Source organism: Sphaerodactylus townsendi, linkage group LG08 (assembly GCF_021028975.2).
Source record: "Sphaerodactylus townsendi isolate TG3544 linkage group LG08, MPM_Stown_v2.3, whole genome shotgun sequence".
NCBI lineage: Eukaryota > Metazoa > Chordata > Lepidosauria > Squamata > Sphaerodactylidae > Sphaerodactylus > Sphaerodactylus townsendi.
The window spans coordinates 6,464,802-6,485,190 of NC_059432.1; the positions used below are offsets into that span (position 1 = coordinate 6,464,802).

General features: G+C 46.5%; 1 protein-coding gene across 1 annotated transcript in view; it reads right to left on the reverse strand.

Annotated features, from left to right (window-relative positions):
* Nucleotides 1–8,424: 8,424 nt before the first annotated feature.
* The window catches only part of WDFY4 (WDFY family member 4), a 243,619-nt gene continuing 231,654 nt past the window's right edge, over nt 8,425–20,389 (reverse strand). The window contains exons 58-61 of the mRNA XM_048505876.1: nt 15,523–15,696; nt 14,227–14,305; nt 11,484–11,604; nt 8,425–8,588 (exon numbers count right to left, since the gene is read on the reverse strand). Of these exons, the coding sequence (XP_048361833.1) occupies nt 8,522–8,588; nt 11,484–11,604; nt 14,227–14,305; nt 15,523–15,696 (441 nt within the window). The 3' untranslated portion in view covers nt 8,425–8,521. The remainder of the gene's footprint in view (nt 8,589–11,483; nt 11,605–14,226; nt 14,306–15,522; nt 15,697–20,389) is intronic.

A 20,389-nucleotide genomic window follows, 5' to 3' on the forward strand; every position in this document is an offset into this window, starting at 1 on the left:
GAAAAGCAACCAGTGACTTTGCTGGGAAAGGACAGTCCAAACACCGTCTGTTTAAACACTCAGTGGCCGGCGCGGTTTCCCCTGCATATTGAAGGAATGGTTCACACAAAACATGCACAGGAAGGATTCTGAAGTGAACCCCATTTTTGTAACATGGATCCAGCCTGACCTGGATGGCCCAGGCTAACTTTATTTTGATTTGTATTCCGCCCTCCTCCAGCCAAAGGCTGGGCTTAAGACTGCTCAGAACACACATACGGTACACACAATTCATTATGCCAACGTAAATTCATGCCAACGTGAATTCATATATTGGTAAAATGGTTAAAACAGTCATCTCAGTCCTTTATCTTCAAGATATACAGAAGACGGGCATTCCACCATTCCTCATCTGACTTCCAATGGGGATCCAACTACATAATTGTAATTCATCTACCCATTATTTTGGCCTATTCAATGAAAGGCTGGGAAGGGGAGGACAAAGAGGGGAGAAAAAGAAAGGGAAGGGAAGGAAAAAGAGAAAGGGGAGAGAGAGGACCCGGGAGCCGGCATCACACTGCCCAGGCCGTATCTCTGGCAGGACACCTCTGCCTTGCAGGCCCTGTGGAACTGAACCACCTCCCGCAGGGCCCTGGTCTCAGGTGGCAGAGTTCTGCTCGGCGGGGGCCAGGAGTACTGAAAAAGCCCTGGCCCTGGTTGAGGCCAGCCGGATCTCTTTTGGACTGGGGACCTCCAGAACGTTACTACTAGATGCGTGTCAGGCTCTCTATCAAGTTCACCCAGCTCCAAAGTGACATTAAAATATTTGTTTAGCTCATAAAAAGTCGAGGAAGTGACATTCAACCCTGCAACACACCAAGGAGAGAGCATAAACTTCAAGCACTTCATCCTCTGTAGTCACCTTCGTAAGATGTAGCCTTTTGTAGACAGTAAACAGGCACAACTGAGCACTGGATGGAAGGCAGCCCCGTTATGCACTTGCTAACATTAAAACATTTTGGAGTAAAAAATCCATATTCAAAATGTGAAATCAAATTTGATATTCAACATTTGCCTGTCAGTGGTGACTTTGACTATTGCTGACTTTGTTTCACCTTCATCGGTTGGGAGATTGCTGGAATGGAACTTTTCCTGCTTCTGGAAGAAGAGTTTGGACTTATATCCTGCTTTCCTCAACCATAAGGAGTCTCAAAGTGGTTTACAAACTCCTTCCCTTCCTCTCCTCACCAAAGTAGAGAGAGAGTCTGGAGAGAATTGTGACTAGCCCAAGATAGGCTTCATGTGTAAGAGTGGGGGAAAAAAACCTGTTTCACAAGATTCAAATCTACTGCTCTTGTGGAGGAGTGGGGAATCAAACCCGGGTCTCCAGATTAGAGTCCACTGCTCTTAAAAACAATACCACACTGAGTAGTGGACCAAACTGCTTTCATTTATTTAGTAATATTATCATGATTATTATTTGCGAATCTGTAAAAAGCAACATGTCTACTTTTGTCTTGTTTGAAATGCAATAAATATATTTAAAAAAAAAGAACATGTCAACTCTTCTGGTCACATTATATACTACAGCCCTTTGAGCTAAGGGGTATGTATACCTCTTGTGCAGTGCATTTAGCAAAATATATTTTGAGATTGTTTAAGAGGTACCTCATCCTCTACATGCTGGAAAGGCTCTGTTGCTGAATATATTTACATTCACACGTGGTGGGGATGGCTACAAATTAGAGATTTCACAGGGCATGCTTATGGTGATTATGCCACGGAAGACGAGAATCTTACTGGTTTGGTAGTATGCACAAATATTTATTGTCTGGGGTTACTGAGACACCAGAGGTTACTGAAGGGTTGGTATCTATTTTTAATGGAAAGAGTGACAAATTAAGAAAAGCTAGGATTCAAATGGGGACTTTTAATGAATGATTGTGCTTTGGAAAACATCCAGTTAGACTTATCATTTTGGTAACGCTTTAGCTGATTAAGATTAATGGTGGAGGCACAAAGTGCCCTCAAGTTGCAAGCAACTTACAGCGACCCAAAGAGTTTTCAGAGCCATTGACGGCCTCTGCCTTGGGGAATCTCCCATTCAAGGGCTAGCCAGGGCCAACCCTGCTCAGCTTCTGGCAAGACGGGCTAGCCTTGGCCCCCCTCCTCAGGGCAAGTGGAATGTTTAGATTCTAAAAGTGCATCAGGGCCTGTGTCTGAGGGTTGTGCGGACAAAGAAGGCTGTTATATCAGGGGCCTCAAATACCCCACCTACTTGGGTCCTGTCTCGAAGGTAACTTCAGCAAAGAGTTCTCAAGGCTTCTGCAGCACAGAAAACAGGATTCTCTGGCCAGACGGCGTGCCAGCATCACAGTAGTGACAAGCAGGACTCTTCTTGCCTGATGGGGACTGCGCTCTCACCCAGGGAGACCGTGGTGCCCTCGCCGGCCACACAGCATTCTTGGCGAGAGGAAAGGAATGAAATCAGACGCTTGGCAGGCAGATGACAAAGTCCACACAGTGGAGGAGGAAGCCAAAGGCCAGGCCTATGTATCACTATAAAAAATAACATTAATTGGGATGCTTCACCATTTCCTGAACAACCCATAATTAGGTTAGATAAGAAACTAGCAGTGTCTAAGAGCTATAAATGTCTAAATTAAGTTATTTTGAAAGTGCCCGGCACTTTGACATTTTGAGAGTTCAGAGTAATTGAGGTATTGAGATAAAATTGCTCCTGTTATTTAAAAGGTCATTATCTTCTTCAGTTAGATAGATGGAGGCTATTTTCCACTCTAGTGAGCCGTTCTATTTGGGGCAATTAGCCAGGCTTGAGTAGATTTCCACCGGCTGACTCCCACTTATCACCACTCCGGCCGTGAAGCTCAGAAAGGTTTGTAAATACTGGCTCCAAACAGCCCATCTGTATTCTGCTCACAAGCCAGCGCTGCCACCCACACTCGAGTGGCACTGCAAGGCCAGGCTCCCACGGAAGGGCCCTTGAACTGGTGCCTTGGACTGGCTCAGAGCAGAGGTGGAAGCCGGCATTGTAACTAAGCTGTGGGCCTGGGAACCTGTTCTGCTTTTCTTCAAAACAACCCTTGCTTGGTCTCCACTAAACCCATTATTAAATCATTCGTTTTAGTTCTTTCCCCCCCAAGCTGAGCTGCTTTCACCTTGACTGAGGAAACTTTAATTAGATGAATGAAGAGATTGGGGGCCCTGGGCGTGGATCTGTGAGAGCAGGACTTGGACTAAAAAAACCACCGCCCCAACCAATGAACAAAGCCCACGCTATTTGTGTGCTCCTTGGATGAGACGTTATTCTCCGTCAAGCATGTGGGCAGGAGAGCACAACTAGAAGTGCATAAAATGCTGTTCACCTACTCAGAACTCCTCTCCTTCAACACAAGAACGGTCTTTTTTTACGGTAACTAGAGATTAGGGCTGCCACCAAGTGTTAGTGATGCTGAGATACCCATTGGTCCAGTTCACAGTATGTTGACCAATTGATCTGTTCGGTAGCGGGTCTACTTCCAATAATTCAAACTGTACAGAACAGCACCCCTCCCCTCTCCCCCCAAGGGTAGGTGGGCCCCAACCCGATGCCAGACCCCCTCCCCTCCCTCCCTCCCTCCCTCCCAGGGTGGGTCCCAACCTTTCCCCTCCCTGCCCTTACCTTCCTCCCCAGGGTACGTGGGTCATGACAAGATTATGGGCCTCTGTCCCTCTCCCTTCTACTCAGGGTGGGTGGGCCATGACAGATGGTGAGTCCCCTTCTCCTCTCCTACTCCCTAATCCTCTACTCCCCCTTGCCACTACTCACCTTCCTAACACCCATCCCTTTCCCTCAGGGTGGTTGAGTCACAACCAGATGAGGGGGCCCTCCCCACTTCCTTCCCCAAGTGGGTAGGCCTCAACCAGATAACGGGACCCCTGTCCTGCTCCCTACCCATCCCCCCAGGGTGGGCGGACCACGACCAGAGGACCACAGTGTTTCATGCATGCAAATCCCCACACTGCCTAATGGAACTCTCACTCCCAAACAAATAAAATAATAAACTCAAGGAGAGGCAGGATGTTGTTCTGATAGCTTTAGAGCATTTACCTCCCCTGGAGATCACCCAGGCTCACTTCCTGGTGTGTCCAGAGAGTGAATTTTAGGCTGAAAGTGTTGAGAAATGCCCTTCTCTTTTTGGGCCCCCAGGGAGCTGCTGCCATTCAGAGGAGTTGGTATCAGCTAGATGAAAGAAAGGAAGCTTCATATGCGTGGGAGGTTAAGCGCTCGTGTATCTAATCTGGAGGAACCGGGTTTGATTCCCTGCTCTGCCGCCTGAGCTGTGGAGGCTTATCTGGGGAATTCAGATTAGCCTGTACACTCCCACACACGCCAGCTGGGTGACCTTGGGCTAGTCACAGCTTCTCGGAGCTCTCTCAGCCCCACCTACCTCACAGGGTGCTTGTTGTGAGGGGGGAAGGGCAAGGAGATTGTAAACCCCTTTGAGTCTCCTGCAGGAGAGAAAGGGGGGATATAAATTCAAACTCCTCCTACTCCTACTCCTCCTCCTCCTCCTCCTCTTCTTCTTCTTCTTCTTCTTCTTCTTCTTCTTCTTCTTCTTCTTCTTCTTCTTCTTCCCATCTTGGCCCAAAGGCCCATTCAGGAAGTGCAGAGGTCTAGAATAGCTTGGGTCATGCCATCTGGGTATCTGCCGGGCAAGGGCCCCATCCTCAGGGCTCTCCAGTATGATTTCCATCTTCGAGGCCCAGAGGCTAGCGCCGCAACGCTTCTTGCAGGCTCTGTGCCCAGGAGGATGGATGTTGCTGCCAGACAATGAAAGGACCGTGTGCCTGGCACTGCTTGCTTGCCTCACCCTGGACCTGAAGATCCCACAGGAAGGCCATCATGGGCAAGTTGAGATGACTCCAGGGCCCTTTTCCGCTCAAGTCACCTAAAATATTTGCAGCACGTTTTCTTTTTTTAAAAATATGTTTATTGTATAGTTTGAAATAATCGTTCTATTTACATCTTTCTGATATAATTTCCAAACAATACATTTTCCCTTTTTTCCTCCCACCCTCCCCTAATATTATGTTTTACTTTTCTTTTTAACTTAAAAACAGCCCAGTAAAGCTCATTCGATTGTTGTCTTCTTATCCAATATGTCTCCCTTTGACTCTCCCCGTCTCCTTCACCCAATTCCTCATAACTTGTCCATTATCTCTCACTTTTTTTTTTTATTTCATTTCCTGTGTTTTTTTTCTCTCTTTTGCCATGTTTTATTCTTTTTTTGATAATATTTCAAAATGTCTAATACGTCGCTTTTGTTTCCTCCTATATATATTCCAACCATTTCCCTTGAATGCGGGCTCCATTTTTTTTCTTATCTTTCCATCCAAACACTACCACTGCATGTGTATTGCTCTAATCAACGTGATTTATACATATTTCTATATTGTATATCTATTTTTTCATCATCAATTATTCCCATAAATAATAAGATCATTTCTTGAATTCCACTTTATTTTTCACCCAATTTCTCTCATCCATAGCAATTAACTTTTTTCCCAGAAACTTTTTTGCCTTTGCTTTTGCATTCGAATCCACATATGGCTACAATGTGCATCTTGGTCTCCACCAAAGGTGCCAACATGTTGGGGACAATCCATCACTTAACCATATATGCCAAGTTGTTTAGGGGAGTTCTATACCATTTTAAAATCCAACTTTCTTTCCAACTCCATATATTTTTCCATTTTTTATTTTTCTCATGCTAAGCCATTATTCTTTCAAATGTGCTTTAATCCATCATTCAGAGTGCCATCCTTCTCCCATTTTTTTGTTTCACTTAAGCTCTTATCATGTAAGAGATTCCTTATCATCAATCCCATCAAATTTATATATTTGACCTAAAACTTTCCAGCCCTTTTTTTTGCTTAGATTTCCGAAAGCAATTTTGCCATTATGCCATTTCACCTTTAATCCTCGGAGCACCTTTATTCTTCCCCATGTTTCCCTCCTCAAAAGCCAATAACAGTTCCTCTGTACCACCCATCCTCTATAAAAGTTTTGTAATGTCATTATTTCACTCCCTTCTCCTGAAATCATATTTTGCTACACTGCATGCGTATTCCTTTGTCTCCTCCAAAGGGAATTTTTATTACTTTATTTCCTTCTTTTCCTGCCACACTTGCCCCTGGCGCCGTCCTCAGGGTCCCGGGCATCCATTTCTCTCTCCATTTTTCCCATATGTCCAAATTCACCTTTCTTGGACCTATTATATTTTGGTTTCCCTTCTCCATCTTATTAGTATATATTCCTTATTTTCTCTCTTCCTTATTTATTTCATTTTCAAATCTTATCCATCCTTCATTATTTTCTCCTCTTATCCCCATCAAACACTTTATCTGAAATGCTTCATAGTATTCTTGCATTTTTGGGATTCCCCAGTCCAAATATTTCTTTGTTATATACAGCATTTTGTTCATTACTCTTGAATTCTTGTTGTTAAATACCCATCCTTTCAACTTTCTATCCCATTCCTCAAATTCTTTCTTCTTTATTCCCAAAGGAAGGGTTCCGAATAAATAGAACCAGAGGTGGGATACAACCAGTTCTCACCACTTCTCTAGAAGTGGTTACTAATTTTTTCTGAGTGCCGAGAAGGGGTAACTAAAGCAACCTCCCTGCCCAACAGGGACTGGAGGTGCGTGTGTGCGGTGGCGCCACTGTTTGAACCCCACCACCATCGGAACCTGTTATTAAAATTTTTGGATCCCACCACTGAATAGAACATTTTTGGCATTATGCACATTTTCAATGCTTTGATTTTCCCCGTGATCAATAAGCATTTCTTTTCCCATTCTTTTAATTGTTTTACTATTTTTTTCCATCTTTCCCCATAGTTATATTTAAACATCTTTTCTACTCTATGTGTAATTATTAATCCTAAATATTTTCTTTTCTTTTTTACTATTCTCTTATCTAATTGCTTTCCCCCCAACTTTCCCCCCATTATTTCTGTTTTCTCCATGTTAACTCTTAGTCCTGAAATTTTCTGGAAATCCTCTAAAATTATTTTTAATTCCCTTAAGGTATCAGCAGGATTAACCGTTATAATTAATATGTCATCTGCAAATAAATTTATTCTTATTTCCTCCTTATCTATCATATATCCTTTTATCCTTCCATTTTTTCTAATCCTATCTGCCAAATATTCCATCGCCATAACGAACAAAAGTGGTGATAATGGACAACCTTGTTTCACTCCTCTTCCTATTTTTATTTCTCTAGACCATCTATCATTAATTCTAATCTTCGCCTTCCCTTCTTTATACAACTCCTGTAAAGTCGTTATTACTCCTTTTCCAAATCCAAAATTTCCCAACGTTTGAAACAGAAATTCATGACTAACCGTATCAAAAGCTTTATAAACATCTAATTTTATCATAGCCTATTTTTCCCTTTTTCATGTTCTATTACGTTTAAAATATTTCCTATCAGTTGACTAATGTCTCTGCCTTTCACAAACCCATACTGACCCTCCCTATTATTTTTGGGAGGAAATTTTTTATTCTATTAGACTGCAGCATGTTTTCGATCTCTCCCTTCACCACTGTTCATTTGCATTCACCCCTGTAAATGTTTCACAGCCATTGTGAGGGAATTCCTCCCCTCTTTTTGGGGTGTGTGTGTGTTTATTTGTAGAAACGATGCTTCGTAGAGTCTTAGGTTCTCGGTAGCAATCACAGCTTTATTTATGAGTAAATGTACCTGCACATAAGAGAAACTGCAGGAAGAAAACTGACACTTTTGTGTACTCATGGGTTTACTAATGACATTTCAAAAAATCTGCACGGCCAATCAAGTCTCTAATCAGAAGCCCTGCTAGACAAAAGCCCAAACTGTTCCCGCCCACTTCCTAAAAACACCGGGTGGGCCTCAGCAGGTGCCACGGTACCCATGAGCACCATGGTGGGGAATACGACTTTAGGACAAATCACTTCACTGACTGCCCACCAATTACCAATTTCAATTCAAAGTATTCAAACAAGACACTTCATGGCCTTGATCCCTGTCTTGATGAAAAAGACAGTGTGTAAAGAAATTAAAGAAATTAAAATAAAATGAATATACAGAAGCAACAAACCTCTGAATGCGAGCACTGATTGGCACCCCCAGCAGAGGGGTCCTTGGCCCTGCTCGTTGGCTCTCTAGGAGGGAAAACAGCCACCCATCAGGAGATCTTCTGTACCACTGGAACTCCAGATGCCCAAAGAGGATCGGGCCAGGCAAGACTGGGTGGGAAACCCACAGTTTAATCCTGAATACCTGATTAGAACTTCCAAGGAACTCACATGTGTGTGCAACATTATCCATGCTCTAAGTACATGAGAAAACTTATTTCAGGACAGATTTTATTTTATTTAGCATAAAACCCACATATATTCCATTTATAAGACTCTCCAGATTCCGGTATGGAAACCATATTTTCAACACGTGCCCAAACGGTTCTGCATTTTCCACCCAGTATGTGCCTTCTCATTCATCCACTGACCAACTGTAGATTTTTCCGCTCTCATCGCCAGCCAAGAGCTTGGAGTAATTCCTTCAGGGAGGACAGAGGAAGAGAGTTTTTTAAGAACAAAAGGTACCTGCACCATTCATTTGTACTTCGTGTAATCCTGGTACATTGGGAAAGAAGCCCTTTGCAATAAAAACCTGGGGATTGTTACCAGGAACAAGGCATTTTGAAGATGGGAGACATCAGTATTATGATTCACATCCCACCAAAGGTTGCCAACTTCAGGCTGGAAAATTCCTGGAGATTTGGAGGTGGAGCCTGGGAAGGATGGTGTTTAGGGAGGGGAGGGGTTTGTGTAGAGTATAATGCCCACGTCCACTCCACCCTGTCAAGCTGCCCCTTTCTCCGTGGGTCCATGAGTCATGGATCTTGGTAATTTGGAGATCTACTGTAATTCAGCAGATCCCCCAGTGCCATCAGGAAAGTTCAGCAGCACCACCTACCAGCCCTTTGCTGCCACGCTTCTTTGTGCTTTGACGATTATAAGGACCCCTTTTCTGAAAGCAGTGTGTGTCTGATTGGTAAGGTGGGGGCGGGGGCAGAGACACCATCTGGCCATTCTTCCTTGACATAGATGTCATTGTTCCCCCCCACGTGACAACTCTGGGATGAAAGAGAGGCTTCCTTTCTGTTGTGCACCCGTCTTCCCTCCTGATTGTAGCAGAGAAAGTGGTACATATTTTGCACTGAGGTTGCCAACATCCAGGTGGGTTAAACCAAAGCCTCTCTGTGTCAGGCCTGGCCCCCGCTGGGCATCCCAGAGACCGGCCTGGCCCCCACTGGGACTGGCATTTCCTGCTTCAGACCAAGGCCACACCTGGCTCGTTATCACTGCTTAGGTTTTGGATGGCTCTTCTGTTGCTTCGCTTTGTAACCAGTAATTCAGGCATACATCCTCCTTATCTCCCATTTCCCAGGACAAAGGGGGGAGTGTTTCGCAGGCTCTGATTCCACAACAATGCGCTCTCTCTCTCTCTCTCTCTCTCTCTCTCTCTCTCTCTCTCTATCTATCTATCTATCTATCTATCTATCTATCTATCTATCTATCTATCTATCTATCTATCTATCTATCTATCTATCTATCTCTCACTCTTCCTTGTCTTGTGCAACTTGTTTTGGGAAGGGGGGGAAATGCCGAATGAGCAAATGTTTTCTGATATATACCAGGGACAGGAGACAGAGCCCCCAGCTCTGGCTCCTCGGACCTGAGGTCCTGACACGGTTCAATAAAAGCTCTTGATACCTTCATGAATCTTAACTATTGACTGGAGTAATGGACCCTGATGCTCTGCACCAAATGTGCAAAGGTGTGCCAACACCTGTAAGTCTCTAATTATGCAAACAATTCTAACTCTTTCATGCTCTCTTTTATATATATATATAGGTAATACCTTCAAACAGCTAGGAAGACTACTGCAGTTTTTCAATAAAGAAACTAAACCACTATGTTATCTAATTTTGTCTTATTAACAAAAGAATACACTTATGTAGTTGAAGCGTCTTACAAAACACGGGCTTCTACTATAAAAACATTCAACAACATTCACATATCCAAAATATTTTTTCCATAAACAGATTATATATAGCCTAAGTGTATATTCAGTATAGTTCAGGGCAATATAGCATCTGGACAAGTTATTATTTCAGATCCCCTAGCCCAGTGGTGGCGAACCTTTGGCACTCCAGATGTTATGGACTACAATTCCCATCAGCCCCTGCCAGCATGGCCAATTGGCCATGCTGGCAGGGGCTGATGGGAATTGTAGTCCATAACATCTGGAGTGCCAAAGGTTCGCCATCACAGCCCTAGCCCACTGCCTGAAAATAATAAACATATTTTTAATATTTTTCAAACTCTTACTAATAATAATAAACATTGGGGTGCTGTGTGGTTTCCGGGCTGTATGGCCGTGTTCTAGCAGCATTCTCTCCTGTTTGTTTGTTATTATTTCAGCCCACCCGTGGGGAAACTCTGAAAGATGTAACGTATCTATGTACCTTTGGATACACTTTGGGTTTGAAAGAAAGGGGTCTGAGTATTTTTATTATTTTTATTATTTTCAGGAATTGAGCTTGAAGAATGTGATTCAAAATAATAACTTTCAGAGGTTATATTGCCCTGAATTATACAGAATATACACTTAGAATATACACAATTTGTTTATTGAAAAATATATATACATTTTGAATATATGAGCGTTGTTGAATGTTTTTACAGCAGAAACCCAGGAGGTGTAAGAAGCTTCTACTACATGAGTGTTTTTTTTGTTAAGATAAAATTAGAGAACATTTTGTTCAAATTTGTTTATTGAAAAACAGCAGTACAGTCTTCCTAGCTGTGTTGTTTGAAGGTATTTCCTATATATATATATATAGTTAGAACTGTTTTCCTAATTACTATGGTTAAAGACTTACAGGTTTGGACTTAACATCTGTACGCGTTCGGTTCAGAGAGGTTTTGGTTTAACCTTTTTAGGTGCACCTGCCCCATCTATTTATGGTTGAACATCCAGGTGGGGCCTGGAGATCTCCTGGAATTACCGCAGGTCTCCAGACGACAGAGGTCAGTTTCTTGGCATGACGCCCTGCTGAAATCCTTCCACCTTCCCCAGGCTCCACTCTATATTTCCAATTGGGAACCCTAAGAAAATGTATTTCCAGTATCAGACAGTGACTGGAGGGGGAAACCCTGTTGAGGCACAGCCTGTAAGGAGATTCTTCAAATCAGGCACCCCTTCCGTTATAGCCCAAACTCTGTGGTGCAGGCCTGTTTGTTCAGCCACTGACAAAATAAAGTGCCAACCTGCGGAAGGGCCCCCTCACCTGGTGCTGTTCACAAGAAAACATGAAGACCACCACATTCTTGGCTAGGGCGCCCTCTCAAGGCCATACTGAGTACTGTTGACATGAGATGATTACCTGGAGACGGCCAGGGTGGAGACAGCTGCTGCTGCTTTACCAACCCTCTCCGATGGAGTCGTGCTGAGATCCAGCTCTTGGCAGAGAACAAACGGGGTTTCCATCTGGTCACTTGCCGCTGCTGCGTGATTGGAAAAGAAATATTCAGGAAAATGGCTGGTGGCTTTCTTTCCAGGAGGGGCGTGGGTGTGGGCCGTGGCAAATGCTATTATTTATGGTCAGCAACTTGTTAAACGGGAAACAAATATATTTAATCTTGGCCAGCGCCATTGCCAGAAGGGCCCGTCCCAATTGAATTTGCAGGCTATGATAGTTACATGTGCTGACGTGTGGCTGTATCAATTGTGTGCTAAATTGGATTTGTGTATTATTGCTTTCTAAATTGCGTGCCTAGTTCAGCAAAATTGTTCATCAGTGTTTACTGGCTCTGGGCTTAATAAGATGCCCCAGAATACCTTGCTCCCAGGATATAATACGGCCCGTAATTGCCCAGTAAAAACAAATTACACCAAGTCCTCGCATTATCAACTTATCTAAATCTGTTCATAATACAAGCAATAATTAAATGCCAAGAACACTCTGTAACAAAAAAGAAGTCAATCATTCTGGCTACAGGCCTCGTGGCGGACACATTTTGGGCTGATCATTTTGTTCCTCCCCACTTTTAATACTGCAATGTTAAGACAGGGGGAAGGTCCTTTAAAACCCAGTTGACCCCAGAGGGAAACTCCAGGGGCTGGTTGGAGCAACCAGTTAGGCTGGAGGAAATGTGGAGCTGGGGGTGCCAGCAAATGGGGGCTGTACTTGGCAGAAATGCTGATGTGGGAACACCCCCCCCCCCCTGCGATGGTGCTGAGAGCGTTGTTCCTGCTTGCAAACTTCCAACTGGACCCAACTCAATACCAGGTGAATAAAAACTCTTCCAAAGCAGAAGCTGCATTTGAAGTGGAAACCCGCAGAGAGGCTATCAAAGGCCTACTCTCTTGTTAACTGTGTGCCTCCTAATGGAACAACAGAGAACGCTTTTGGGCCCAGAAAACCCACTTGCGAACAGGCAGTTTTGGGTGTCTGTATGCACCAATCGTCAAACGTTCACAGATGCCAAAATGAGGCTGCCGGCAGTATTTGTCAGACAGCGCAGCTGAGCTCTGGGGCCATTTATTTACATATTATTAAGTGGTGGAATTTTCATCCCTCTCGGCTGCGTCTGCTCCCCTTTCTCTTGACTCAAGATCAGCAGGAATTACGGGGAAGAAACCTTGGCACTGGGGGCCCCCTGCTGGCGTCTTGCAGTCTGGAAGACAGGACGTTTTATTCTCTGCCACCTTCCTACTTTCCCACTCCCGTGGATTTGTGGTCTGTGCGCACACGAAGCCAGAAGCCCCGCAGGCACAGGGTTGGGAATCAATGGGTCAGATTTTTTAAAGTCTAGTCTGAATTCTCCTTAATGCGGGTGTGAAATGCAAGCGTGCTCAGAGGAGGCAAGTGTGCCATGTGTATTCCCTGAGGATGCTCTTGACAATCTATTATTATTATTATTATTATTATTACTGTTAATTAATTAATTAATTAGTTAGTTAGTTAGTTAGTTAGTTAATTATATTTGATAGCCTGCCCAATCCCCAAGGATTTACACTTGTTCGGAGAGCAGGCTTGGTGGATCTGCCAGTGTGCATGGTTGGTGGTAGAGGTGGTGACCACATACCAAAGCAACCTAGCAAGAAGGGCAAAGATCACAGGCCCAGGCCCCCAGCCACAGTGGGAGCCCCCCCACCCCCACCCCACAGTGGCAATCCTTGTTGTTGCCTATTACCACTCCAAGTGGCAGCAGGAGAAAAGTTTCAAAAACAACAACTTGGCAATGTGTGCACTGTGACGTTACTTCCAGGGAAAAGCTCAAGGAATTATTGGAAATTCTAGTTTCACCAGAAAGTTTTCAGCAATTTCTAGAGTGGCTCCAGGTCACTTTGGAGTTATCCTGGAAATGATGTCATAGCTCACATGATGCTGCACCCCCTCATGTCTCCATCCCCCCCCCCACCTGGTTCCTACTACTATTCGGGCAGGGAGATCTTCCAAAAGAAGGCCAGCACTTAGAGCTCGTTCTGTCTTCCCACATCAATGGCCTCCCTCCTCCCCCCCCTTACTTGCATCTATTTTGTAAATTGCTAGGCCTTGTAGAATGGTAATTGCTTAATCAGAGGGAATTGGGGGAAAGTTAACTCCCCAGATGGCCAACATCCAGGTTTTTAAAAAGGCCAAACCAGGTTGAAGGATATTCCTCTTGCCCCGGGCAGGCAGGCAGGCAGGCAGGCAGGCAGGCAGGCAGGCAGGCAGGCTTGCTGTCTGCATGGGGACTGGTGTACCTGGCTCTCCCCCATTTCGCCCACACAATTCACCCTGCAGTGTAGGATGACTATGCAAAAATGACCTGGCCACTGTGACCAGGAGAGCTTCCCTTGACTCAGCCGGCCATCCTTGGGCACGCCCTTCTCCAAGAGGGCTCTTGCAAGTCGCAACTCCTGCTGCACCCTGCGGAAGAACTGGGCAAGCCTGGCTCCTGGTGCCGTAGCTCAGAGTCTGACTGGAAAGGCCAGGGACAGGAGCTTTGCAGGGGGTGGGGGGTGGGGGTCCAGTGAAGGGCTGCAGGAGGGGCTGGAAAGTTTCCTCTCATTTTCAGAACCCCCTGGCCATTTGGAGGCATTTCACTTCCCTCGAGGCACGACAGCCATGCTGCCCTTACCCTCCTCCTGTGCCAGGATTTCCCGGGAGTTCGTACAGCCACCTGGGTGCCGAGGGGGCGCGCTTTCAAGCTTCCAGACCTGTTTGAGCAAGAGAAAACAGACTGAAAATGCCGCTCTGCACATGCAGCCCCAGGAAGGCTGGAGAGCTCTGCCCACCAGCAGGACAGCGGCACGAGACCTACAAAGTGCCAATCTTAAGCAGGTTCCAATTCAGAGCCAGCCTGGCGAAAGGAAAAAGGCACTGGGGCATCGCTGGTCTTCTTAGCAAAACCCAGGAAGTAACTCCAGGCCATGCAGCAAAGGGGACCTGCCAAAGAACCAAAGCTCAGTTGCCTGAGAGGACCCTCAGTGGAACTCTGTGTCCTTTTTCACGGCAAATCAGGCACGTGGGGCCTCAATCCTGAGCACCTGCCTCTCATGGAGCAGCCCCGGTGAACTGAGCGCTCTTTCCTGGGCTTCTGTGATGTGGGTGAGCCCTGAGCCTTCCAGGAAGAGCGGCCCTGTCCCACGCACACGCCTCCGCTCCCCCAGCCTCTGCGCCGCAGGTCCATTCAGCACCAGTAGCTTTTTATTACCCCACCCCACCCGTCACACTCTCCTGAGGAACTTCAGGGAAAGTAGCTGGAGTTGCCAACTTCCAGGGGGTCCTGGAGACCTCCCAGAATTACAGCTGAACTCCAGACTACAGAGATCAGTTTCCAGGCCGATGTGGGGGGACGGGGGGGCGGACTCTCTCTCATTCCACCCGGGCTGAACTTCCTCCCCTCCCCAACTTCACCCCCACATCTCCAGGGATTTCCCAAGCTGGAGTTGGCAACATAAGGTGTGCTCCTTTCCGTTTCTTCCCCTCCCACTCACTAAACCCCAAAGAGAGGTGTGTGCGAAACAGAGGAGGGGGCAGGGCCCGGCCTCGAAGGCAGGCTGGGAAGGGACCACTGCCAAGGTCTGCAAGCTTCTGCAAGAGGGACATCTACGTGAGATATGTCCCGCTCTGGACAGCCCTGGCTAGCCTGGCCACGCCAGCTCCTGGAAGCTAAGCAGGGCGGGACCTGGTTAGTCCTTGGAGGAGACACCAGCAAGGGAGTACGCAGAGGCAGGAAATGGCAACAGCCACCCCTGGAGGCCTCTCGCCTTGAAAGCCCCACCAGGCCACCGTCAGCTGGATGCGACTGGAGGCTGCTTTCCACCTCTGCTTGCGATGCGGAGTCTCCAATACCTCCCTCCCCTTGGGCCACATGGATGGCAAATATTTGTTTTATATCCGACTGCCATCTCGCTCGGGCAGAGAGTCCTACCTGCACACGGCCCCCAGTGTCCCCCGTGGCAACCAGGCCAGTGTCCATCACCTCCATAAAGCAGCAGCAGGACAGGGTGGAGCCAAGTCTGCAGGCAACCTCGAGTCTGGCCAGGGGCTTCCCGCTGATACTCCACAGGCAGAGCGCCTGACCGGCACAGGAGGCAACGTCCCCCTGAAACACATCATGGATGTAATGCTGCATCACCACATCTTGGCAGTTGGAACCCCTCCACTGAACTGCCCCCAGCCAGCCGTAGGATTCAATGGATTTAACCCCAATCTACTCTTTTCCAACCAACCAGCTATGGCCTCTGGACACTGTGCTAGGACATCTGAGACGGTGGCCAGCTGGCCATCCATCAGCAGAATAAGCTGAGTGTCATCAGCACACTGGTGGCAGCTCAGCCCAAACCAGCTCATACCCCCAAAGCCCTCTATGATGCGGCTGGCCTCGACCCGGGCCAGGGCCTTTACGGCTCTGGCCCCTGCCTGGTGGAATGCTCCTCCTCCAGCTGTTCGGGCCCTGCGGGACCTTGGGGAGTTCTGCAGGGCCTGTAAAACCGAGCTGTTCCACTGGGCTTTTGGGCAGGCTAGCCACTGAAATCCTCCCCTCTCTGTTGCCCTATGTGCCATCTGCTTACTTGAACATCTGCCGGTCCCCTCCCAGGGTATAATACCGGATGTCATCTGTTTAGTTAATTATGGATGGGTTGTTGCTGCTACTGTTTTTATTGTATGTATTGTTTTAATTGGGATTATTCAATTTGTTTCTTCTTAATTACATTGTATTGTTTGTCTAGTTTGTACACCGCCCTGAGCCCTTCGGGGGTAGGGCAGTCTACCAAATCGAATGAATGAATGAATGAATGAATGAATGAATGAATGAATGAATGAATGAATGAATGAATGAATGAATGAATGAATGAATGAATGAATGCAGCCTGAGCAGCATATCTCCTGATGGGGGAGGCCCTCAAAGTCTGGTGTGATCTGATTTGGTCATCGGGTTAGGTTCCTTCCCTTGCAGACGGCTCCTCCACCCAACATTGGATGAGCATGCAAAAGAACATGCCACTCCCCCATCCCACACAAATATGCCCAGGGCTCTTCCAGCACGTGAAAATGGCAGCAGCCAGCAGCTCAGAAGGCCCAGATCCACTTCAATGCACTGAAAATGCTGGCTGGAGACTGATTTGTGCAGCTCCAAGAGAAGAGAGGTACACTGGAAGTTTTGGAAGGGAGGGTGTCAGGTCACATCTGGCCGCTGGTGGGAGGTTGGGGGTTGAGGAAAATTCCTGCACCTGAACCAAGCTTCTTAGGAGGCGAATCCGAGGAACTAGCGAAGATAGTGGTAGACAAGGAAGAAGTTCTGGCAGCCATTGATAAACTAAATGCTACCAAATCCCCTGGCCCAGATTGCATTCACCCAAGAGTTCTTAAAGAGCTCAAGCATGAAATTGCTGATGTTCTCACTTTAATATGCAACTTATCCCTGAAATCTGCCTCCATCCCTGAAGACTGGAAGATGGCCAATGTCACACCAATCTTTAAGAAAGGGTCTAGGGGGGACCCGGGAAATTACAGGCCAGTCAGTTTGACATCTGTTCCTGGTAAATTAGTAGAATCTATCATTAAAGATAAAATTATTAAACATGTAGAAAAGCAAGACCTGCTGAGAAAGAGTCAGCATGGCTTTTGCAGAGGCAAATCCTGTCTTACAAACTTACTAGAGTTCTTTGAGGGGGTAAACAGGCATGTGGATAAGGGGGAACCAGTGGACATTGTCTACTTGGATTTCCAAAAGGCTTTTGACAAAGTTCCTCACCAGAGACTATTGAGAAAACTCAGCAATCAAGGAATAAGAGGGAAAGTCCTCCTATGGATTAAAAACTGGTTGAGAAACAGGAAGCAAAGAGTGGGTGTAAATGGGAAATTCTCACAATGGAGAGATGTCGGGAGTGGTGTCCCCCAAGGATCCGTTTTGGGACCAGTGCTCTTTAACCTATTCATAAATGACCTGGAAGTAGGGGTGGGTAGCGTGGTGGCCAAGTTTGCAGATGATACCAAATTATATAGGGTGGTGAGAACCGCAAAGGATTGCGAAGAGCTCCAAGTGGACCTTGATAAATTAGGTGAGTGGGCTCAGAAATGGCAAATGCAGTTCAATGTAGCAAAATGTAAAGTGATGCACATAGGGGTAAAAAATCCAAACTTTACATACATGCTACAGGGGTCAGTGCTTTCAGTCACAGACCAGGAAAGGGATTTGGGCGTCTTAGTTGATAGTTCCATGGGAATGTCAACTCAATGCATGGCAGCTGTGAAAAAGGCAAACTCTATGCTGGGGATAATTAGGAAAGGAATTGAGAATAAAACTGCAAAGATTGTCATGCCCTTATATAAAGCAAAGATTGTCATGCCCTTATATAAAGTGCGACCGCACTTGGAGTACTGTGTTCAGTTCTGGTCGCCACATCTCAAAAAGGATATTGCAGAGATAGAAAAAGTGCAGAGAAGGGCAACGAGGATGATTGAGGGACTGGAGCACCTTCCTTACGAGGAGAGGCTGCAGCGTTTGGGACTCTTTAGTTTGGAGAGGAGACGTCTGAGGGGGGATATGATTGAAGTCTATAAAATTATGCATGGGGTAGAAAATGTTGACAGAGAGAAATTTTTCTCTCTTTCTCACAATACTAGAACCAGGGGGCATTCATTGAAAATGCTGGGGGGAGGAATTAGGACTAGTAAAAGGAAACACTTCTTCATGCAAGGTGTGATTGGTGTTTGGAATATGCTGCCACAGGAGGTGGTGATGGCCACTAACCTGGATAGCTTTAAAAGGGGCTTGGACAGATTTATGGAGGAGGAGTCGAACTCTGGCTACCAATCTTGATCCTCCTTGATCTGAGGTTGCAAATGCCTTAACAGACCAGGTGCTCGGGAGCAGCAGCAGCAGCAGGCCATTGCTTTCACATCCTGCATGTGAGCTCCCAAAGGCACCTGGTGGGCCACTGCGAGTAGCAGAGTGCTGGACTAGATGGACTCTGGTCTGATCCAGCAGGCTCTTTCTTATGTTCTTATGTCAAGGACATGGGGAGAGGGGGCAAAGTTGCTTGATCTCACTTCTGGGAAAACATGGATGTGACCTCAGGTAGCTCTAAGAAAGGAGGACAGCTAAAGGAAAAGAAAGGAGGCAAGGAGAGGCTTTCCAAGGGTAAAAGGAGACGTCTGCCTGTGATGGAAAGTTGAGGAAAAAGAAGAATGGAGAGCCAGAGGGCAGCTCAGGGGACCAGGATGGGAAAAGGTCAAAGAGGGCAAGCAAAGGGTCTGGACTGGATCAACCACACGTGGGCCTTAGCTGAACTGGCAGGGTAAGCTTGCCATCTTGCACTGCATTTCTTTGCATGGGGCAAATTATCTCCCCCCCAAGGAAGTGAGGTTGAACTGAAAATGGAAAAAAGAAGGGGGTGGGGGCAGTTGTTGGAATTGGGGGCCATTTCTGGGGAGTCGGGAGCTTTCTTTTCTGGTGTCCACCAGCATTGATGTCCAAGATTTTGTTGACACGTGCTCACTCCATGAGGTGCTCCCTACTCAAACTGAGCCACTGAAAAGGGTGGGAAATTTTCATTTTCCTAGCAGCAGGTTATTGAAGTTTTAAATTCTAGGAAAACACAATTTCTCTGCAACAGAAGAGCTGCCAAGGAAGAGGACGCCTCCTGCCTCCTCAGCAACAAGTGGGGAGCAACTGGGCAAAGATCCTGAGCAACAACTGCAGAATCCTTGGGCTAAATATATTGATCAAGTGAGAAGAGAGAGGGAAAGGCGGCGGCGTGGACATTCATGGCAGACATCCTCTGGTGGCGAACCTATGGCACTCCAGATGTTCATGGACCACAATTCCCATCAGCCCCTGCCAGCATGCTGGAAGGGGCTGATGGGAATTGTAGTCCATAACATCTGGAGTGCCATAGGTTCGTCACCTCTGCTAGTCTTTCCTTGAAGGACACTGCAAGTTCTTCTAGAACAAGAAAGGGGGGGGGGGAGGAACAAGTCAAAGGTGGAGAAGAAGGGGTGGAAGAGACAAAGAAATGCAAACAAATGCTTGAGGGTCTTGAGTAGGAACTCTGTGTCCTTCTGTGGAGACAGTCAGGGCTTCCTCAGAGCCCCCTGCTGTGAAGTCTGTGTTATCTGTATTACTTGGCGCTCTTCCCAGACTGGCCCGGTCCGACGTGTGAAGGTTACTGTGGGGGACGGGCCAGAGTTCTCTTGGACATTTTACTTCAGTTTTTATCTCATTGTTCACAAGCCTTTGAATGGAGCCTCAGCCTTTCAATAAAGATCCTATTCTTCTACAGAGATTCTGATTGTCTGGTCTAATTCTTGACACCTGCAGAGGGTGGAGAAAACAGTTGCCTGGCCTGCTCCTGGTTGGCCACTCCCTGGAGATTTTGGAGTTGGAGGCCGGGGAGGGCAGCATTTGGGGAGGGGCCTCAGCAGGGCATAATGCCACAACGTCCACTTTCCAAAGCAGCCTCTTGCTCCAGGGAAGACAATCTCTGTAGTGTGGAGATCAGTTGCATTTCCAGATGTTAGGTCTCGATCCCTAAGCCAGTAAACAGGCTCTGCGTTGTTGATCAGTAGCGTTTATTGATGAGGCATCAAAGTACTGAAGCTTGGCAAAGCCAGTTTTGACAAACCTGGCCTTTGCCATTCCTTTTATCCCCCCAAGAATTTGTGAATAACAGTCCCCAGAGCTAAGGCACCCCAAGATTGACAACAGATAGTGGGAGAAAGCCACCTGGCTTTCATGAGATAGCGGATGCGGCTCCATCTCTCATGGGACCAGGGTGTCAGGGGAGCCTAGT